The 7,035-nt window shown below is 41.7% G+C and overlaps 1 protein-coding gene across 20 annotated transcripts; it reads left to right on the top strand.

The window, feature by feature from the left end:
- Window positions 1-334: 334 nt before the first annotated feature.
- Window positions 335-6,587, top strand: LOC125515452. Of its 20 annotated transcripts, XR_007287042.1 has the most exons (12): window positions 339-631; window positions 705-811; window positions 935-1,014; window positions 1,106-1,128; window positions 1,380-1,451; window positions 1,574-1,697; window positions 1,795-1,914; window positions 2,006-2,046; window positions 4,512-4,609; window positions 5,310-5,438; window positions 5,548-5,652; window positions 6,137-6,587. XR_007287042.1 is itself a non-coding variant. In XM_048680923.1 (5 exons), exons 2-5 carry the CDS (start codon window positions 747-749, stop codon window positions 2,015-2,017), a joined length of 321 nt encoding a protein of 106 aa, XP_048536880.1. In that variant the 5' UTR covers window positions 340-631; window positions 705-746; the 3' UTR covers window positions 2,018-5,080. The 20 variants fall into 20 exon arrangements, 1 of the variants encoding a protein (XP_048536880.1); XR_007287025.1 differs by having other exon boundaries at window positions 335-631; window positions 2,006-3,989; window positions 4,512-5,438; XR_007287034.1 differs by having other exon boundaries at window positions 335-631; window positions 2,662-5,438.
- The last annotated feature ends 448 nt before the right edge of the window (window positions 6,588-7,035 follow it).

Raw genomic sequence — 7,035 nt, forward strand, 5'->3', positions numbered from 1 at the left:
TTTCGGTCAACCGAGTCGTCCAGACCGTTAGATCTTTACTGCACATTTTACCTTGCTATTATTTTTTCTCCTCCATGACTGATGGGCTCTCAGCACCTGTCTATTGGCTGGGTGAGACTTCCCCGCGTGAACCTTTCCCTACGCGCCACGCGTCGTGGGTTGCCTGGCTCGTCTGCAGTTGATGGAAAGGATGAATCGTCGCATGCACACCCGCCGGTACCCTTTCGCACTATGACGAGTGGCCCGAGTTGGCTGATGGTCCTATTCGTCAGTGGTTTCTTTATTGGCTGGGTCAGCCCGTTGAACATGCGAGAGCGCTTTGGGCCAGGCCGCACTTCCCCCGCCGCGCGCGACGTGCCTGACTCCTTTCGCCCAGACGCCCAGCCCCACAGCCGCCGCAGCACTCCGCCCCCATCCTCCTGTCCTCCACCATGAGCGCCTCCTCCTCCGCCTCCCCGCCGCGGCCTCTTCCTTCCTTGGCCGGCAGCCACTGCATCTCCTCACCGTGGGGAGTGACAGTAGCGGCAGGGAGCCTCCCATCCCCTCGAGCCGCCGGTGCCGGATCCCGCTTCCGCCGTCCCCTTCGCGCAGTCCTCCGCGCCCGCCGGCCAACTACATGTGCATCACCCTGGTAAGTCCCAGCCCATGCTCTGTTCTTATTCTCCGGCGAGATTTTCTCAGCTATGTTTCTTCTCCGGCTTGAGGGAGTGGATTTCCATCACTGGATTCTTGGATAAAACGAGGAGATGCAAGATAGTCCACAACCGCATGGGCCAAACCTACAGGCTATAGCTGGATTGGCCTTGTTAAGGTGCGTATAAAAATACAACGTCGAAAAAGTAGTTGATAGTTATTAGTTGATTCTCTAATCTGATCGAAATATTCTCACGAATGTTTCTTTAGTGATAATATATTAAGATCTGGAACATTGTAGAGCAACGAGTGACAAAAGTATTAGATGAGATCTGGAACAATGCAGCTAACTCTTGGTTGACTGGACTTATGAGGCGCAAGGTGATCTTCTTCGCCTGTAACAGGATGCATTTCTCTTTCATATTATTGAATACATTGTTAAGGATTGAATGTTCTATTTGGTACTGTCCAGATGAGTTCGTCCTATGCTAGAAGGTGAGCTGATCCCAACCTAGGCCTCATGATGCTCCTGTCCTGCATAAGTTTTTACTCTCCTCAGATTTTAGGTTGGGTGTATTAACATATATGCCACACACTAAATTTACATCTTAGTGTAAGAGTAAATAGGGATAAATCATTGCACCTTGTTAAAAAGTTACAACGACAGAGAAGAAAGGAGTAGTTGATAAGGTTGTTGTGGTGTTTCTTTGTAAATAATGACATGCTAACTTGCTTGTTTAATTTAGGTGTGTGGGATATAGGAGATACAAGGAGAGATATTTCAGTTGCAATCCAGCTTTATTTCATTGTGAAACATGGTAGGCATGCATAGCGTGCTAGTCTTTTACTCTACAGTCCTGCGCCGCTGGTCAATTTTGATAGTTAGAAATACATATATTGTACACTTTTACATTTGATAACCTGAATTCTTCAATGACAGAGAGAGCTACATGGAGGTTTCACTGAGGGAGATGGGGTTGATGGAGAAGAAGAGGAAACAGAGGCGGGTGTTCTTGCGGCGCTCGGCTGGTTCCAAGACCGTGAGGGGAAGGACTTCATGCTGCGTGCGTGCTTTGCCTTCGAACCAAATCGAACCCAATAGAAAAACACACGCACATGCATCTTTTCCTTGTCCCTGATGTTGTGTTGTGATTGTTGTAGCCTCTGGAGGGGAAAGAGCAGAGGATTCGGGAGAAGAAGCAACCAGAGGAGCCGGAGAACACGGCCCCTGTCCTGTATATCAGCCACATCCCCCATGCTTCTATGAGTACCAGATGCAAGGTATGTCTCTATCAGTAGAGCTTGGAGAAGTGCAGGTGATGCAAGGGGTCTGTTCCTAATGTCATTTTTGTTGGTTTGGATGGGTTTGCAGGTTTCTCAGTAGCTTGGGGCTATTAAGAAGATGGTCAGTTGGTCAGTATTGCCCGGAACTGCAAGATATCCTATACTGCATTATTACAAGATATCTGGCGATTTGTGTGTGTTTTCTGCAAGCCTCTAACTTGCTGTTTGGTCATATATATGTAGACATGAAAATCTAAGCATTCAGATAGTTATAAGTACATATATTTCAGTTGCAACTAAACTGTACATGACGATGAATGAATATTAACTAAGTCATTCACACAAATAAAAAAGTATCACGGCAAGAGTGAATATCCAATTAAAAGTTCATGAAGTCAGACAGATAAAAAAGCTGATTCTTAAACACGAACAAATAGATAGAATCTCGCACAATTGCGACACCTTCGCCTTATTGTTGTTACCTTTTCTGCTTCCCTTCTCTTTATTCCCCTTAGTTCTGTTTATCCTACCCCTAGATCAAATATCATTTGGCGGGTGGATGTTAACTTCATTAGTAATGGTGCAACCAATAAATTCTTCAAACTCTTGTGGTACAGTTTATTGTTTTGCTGGGACATTCAGTTCGTTGCTTTCCATCTCTAGAGAGCACGCCTCATTCTGATTGTTTAGTTTGAATTAGCACATTGAGGACAAAACATCTCGTTTGTTTTCCATCTACTGCAGAACCTACTGGACAGAACAAAGTCGAGGGAAGAAGTATGCGAGTCAAGTATCTGTGATGACCAACTGATGAAAATCACATTTGAGTGGCCCAGTCGTTTGATCTGCTCCAACACTACCGTTCCGGCTTTCAGATTGAGTAACCTGTACCCACGTCTACTGCAAACCTACTAGACAGAATAAAATCGAGGGAATAAGTATATAAACTCGTTAGTTAATCAAGATGAATAGATTTGCCTATCCGCAGACAGCTCCGAATCAGTTTTTACCCTTTCTTTTCTAGAAAGATAAGAACAATACCCAGTACGATCCTCTTCTTCTGTACCAGCTTCACTGAGGCAGGGGCGGAGCCAGGATTTGAACATAGGGGGGGCCAAGCTAAGTTGACAAGAAAAATATCTAGTGCAGAAAAAAAACCCGTATAGGTGGTGCTTTGGTGCTATAAAAAGATCATTACATTTGAATTAGTTTAAATTTGCCTCCATGATTGCTAGTAAAAAATCTTAATATTAATAATTTCATCAGAAGGGGTCTTGGCTGCAAATTATATTATTATTTTTATGAGAAGGGGTTTCCCTCCGCCACATTTTATAAGAGAAATGAGGCATCTACTAATTATTTATCAATGTAGATTATCATGCCATGACAAAGCAAGCCGTCTCACATTTTACTTCTAAGACGGGTGTTCACAGTTTTAGTAGTAAAAAAAACACTTGCCGTTGAAATTGGGAGAGTTATAACTAGATGCAGCAACATGCTTCGAAATGAATTAATCTTGATGCTTGATGGTGTTTTTCTCTTCATAGCCGTTGAACTGAAGTTTCAGAATTTGTTGTACTGTATAAGTTCGTCATATGAAATATTTGCACCACATATAGGAACTAGTATACGATAATTTGCATCACGATGATTTCTTGAACAAGTAAAATATAAAAAATCTCACGGCATCACTGATCACCCAAAGAGAATAAATGAAATCTATAAATTACACACATACAAAAAAAGAATTGAGAATGATTAGAATATACTGTAGGATCTTAACCTTGGCAAGTTTAGTACGATTGGCTCGAGCCTAATGAATCGACAAGTGAAGCAACTGCGTCGCCGTTTGAATCCAATCTGATCCTAAGTTGAGCAGGGAGGGCCAGGGGCACGCAGGCGGCAGGGGAGCGGATGGCAGCGGTGCAAGGGCTAATCCCACGCACACGCTAATCACGGGAGAGCGCCACGACCTACGAAACTACGGACGTGGCCATCTGGCCATTAATGGGCTTTCTCATGGGCTCTTTGCCGTTTTCCAGAATTTACCTTGAGGTGATAGGAGGGGCCAGGTACAAGTGTTCACTGTTGTTATCGCTAATTACCTCGTGGTGGCTGGTGACTGCTTGCTCGATCGTTAGGGGGGGCCAGGCCCCTGCTCGCCCCCCCTTGGCTCCGCCACTGCACTGAGGAGCCAATTAGTACAAAAATGTCTTTTGAATTTCATAGTTTTGGTCATGATGCCATCATACCGCATGCATGGTGCTTATGCAACTATAAGTCTATAACTACAGAAATGTACCTTTCTTTGCCTACAGCTAAATATGACCCGTCTTAGATGGTTTGGAAGAACTAATATATGTACTCTCCCTTTTGCCTACTTTTGGGTATGAATAGTTCAACTGATTTTTGGTGATTCAGATTATAGTATCCAGCTTTCCTGGCTCTATTTTGTGCATCTAAATTTTTTGTGTGCAAATATGTTCCTGAAAAGACATGAGTTGTATAGTTCAGCATCCTGCTTTGTGGTAGGTTGATAATATTCCATTTTTATGATTACCCTGCTTTAGATTATTCTTGTGTGCCTTGTGCAGCCTTTCCATTCTAGGCATCATTTCTCAATTGTTTGGGGTCCAATTCTACAAATGCTTGGATGTGTTGGTTCGGCCTTCTGTTAATCTCCAGATGATAGGTCAGGCAGGCAAGTTAATTCTCTAGTTTCTCATGATACTTCTAAAATCTATTGCATAGTAGGATACGTGCCTGAAATGTGTGCACACTTACAATTTCGGTTGTTGTGGAGTTAAATTATAAATCGATTTGATACGATAGATATGTATAGAAAAAGCTTTCAACCAAGCAGACTATTCTTTTAGTATATAAATAGTATGGCTATATACACTGAGTGCAAAAGCTATTTGTTCGCCACTTAAGCTTATATATTTTCTTTAGCTATCGTCCTTTGACATTTTCTTTATGCAATGGTTGGTTGATCAAGCCGAGGACTTCCCTGCGGTGCTTGGTTGGACCATGTTTCATTCAGCTAATAAAATAGTATATATGTGTGTGTGATTGGTTCATCAATTTTCAGAAACATTTGTTGCCCAGTAGCTTCCAAATAGCAGTTTTGCTTTCTTTGTTGCACCTATATACTTGCACCTTACAACAACCATCATGTTCGCAAATCGTCTCTATTAATGTCCTTTCTTTACTCATTTAGGACTTATGAGTTGATTAATATGTCACTCTCAATAAAGTGTTTTCTTTAAATGAGGAATGACATATATAATTGGTTCTATTATAATAGCTAGCATTCATCTTTTCCAAATAAATTGTACTGCCTTTTGCTTTATCTCTTGGTATATTTTTCATTGCTAACAATTGATCTGTAGAGATGCTATTCTGTCAAGATTTTCTGCTATCAAATAATTCATGGCCAGCTACAATGTTTACCCTTTTATGTAACTATTGAGACCCTCTCAGCTGTGCCATGTAATCTCAGCTCTCAGGTGCTAGATTATGTATGTACTTGCCTCTCGTTATGGCGCTCACAATGCTTCATGTTTGTTTACCTTTCTCATTTCGGTGCTGTCCTGTAATAAAACAAGATATTTACTCAAATCCTTGCAGGAATAACTAAGCCTTTCAAGGATGTTGCTTGAAGATGGAGGGATCTTTCCCTACAAGTTTGTTCTTTTTGTTGTTACAGCAAAGACTACTTCCTGGGTTGTCGAGGTGAGCTGTATGATGTAAGCACTTATGGAGGAGAAAAAATTACTTAGAATTTGACTTCTCCTGCATTTATAGGCTAATCAAGTGACCTTTTGTCAACTTTTATGCAATCTGGCTCTCCAAATTTTGTGCTTGCTCTGAACTCTCAAAATTTGTGCTTTGTTTTCCTGTGTTGATTAGTCAAATCCTGGTTTTGTCTTAAAGACTATACCCAGCCATGTCCTAGGTTTTTCATTTTGTATGAATTTCATGTTTCCCTGGAATATGAGAATACACCAACTGGAAGAACTGTTGAGCAACACATTTTCATGGGATTTTATATGTTGTGATGTCTGATTTTTATCTCTCTTCTAGTTTACATAAAGAAGCCTCGGTAAGTACTCAAGAATTTTGTTTTCGTCTATATTGACAGACTTTAGGTATTTTTTTAGAATGATTCTGAAACGAGGTCACTCCTACTGATCTTGCTCTTCGTGTCCGGTGGCAGGATGCTAGGTCAAGAATGCAGGGTGGGCGAAAGAAAATTGTGAATGCTTTTATCTCCGTGGTCATTTGGAGCATATGGAGGGACAAGATAGCGGGCTTTAATAGTGTCTTCGCGCTGCTCCAGAGAGTCATCGATCCTGATACTAGGCAGTAGGCTGGTGTGAGCTTGGGTCATTTGATCATCCCCGATTGTGTAAAGACTCCTCTGGAATATATGCAATCCTATTGCATGGTTTAAAAAAGAATGATTCTGAAACGGGTGTAAAGCAGTGTACGTGCTTGGCCACAGCTAAACCTACTAATATATGGAATTTTTTTCAAAGCACACATGGTGTTAGTGGGTCTCTGCTCCAGTTGGCGCAACGGGTGGTATCATGCCCATGCCTATATGACACGATATACTTCTTTGTAATGTAATCAGTTGTGCATGTCAATGGAAGTGGTTTAAAGCATGTAAGCTGATGCATCTTGTGCTTGCTTGTCACTATTTGTACTAGGCAAGGTCTACAATAGATTATATATTCATTCAAACATGTACTTGGTTTGCTTCCTTTTCCCGCTTGAACATATGTAAGTTCTTATTATCTTTACATGCTTATTTGGTGAGGAAGCCATCACCATCTAATTCATTCATATTATTTCCTTTTTAGTTGTAGTGATGCAAGGTATACCCTCCCTTGGAGAAAGAAAGATATTATGTGATCGCGTGATTGAATAGTAGGTAGCTAAGGAGACGAGCCATTAGTTTGAGTTCAGGAAGAGGTGACAGCGCATGGGAGCTTGGTAGTAAGAAAATGTGGTTTGAGGTGCTTTCACATTTTCCTGAAATTTCTCATTAGTATGTAGAGTTCAAGTAAACCATAACGAACATGGAGGTTTATCTTATCTATGTTTGTACCC

This window comes from Triticum urartu, chromosome 1 (genome assembly GCF_003073215.2).
Source record: "Triticum urartu cultivar G1812 chromosome 1, Tu2.1, whole genome shotgun sequence".
NCBI classification, from domain to species: domain Eukaryota; kingdom Viridiplantae; phylum Streptophyta; class Magnoliopsida; order Poales; family Poaceae; genus Triticum; species Triticum urartu.

Coding starts and splice junctions, on each gene's coding strand:
- LOC125515452 (XM_048680923.1), top strand. CDS start 747: ATGCAAGATAGTCCACAACCGCATGGGCCAAACCTACAGGCTATAGCT. Junction 812..1,573: donor GCTGGATTGGCCTTGTTAAG/GTGCGTATAAAA, acceptor CTTCAATGACAG/AGAGAGCTACATGGAGGTTT. Junction 1,698..1,794: donor GGGGAAGGACTTCATGCTGC/GTGCGTGCTTTG, acceptor TGATTGTTGTAG/CCTCTGGAGGGGAAAGAGCA.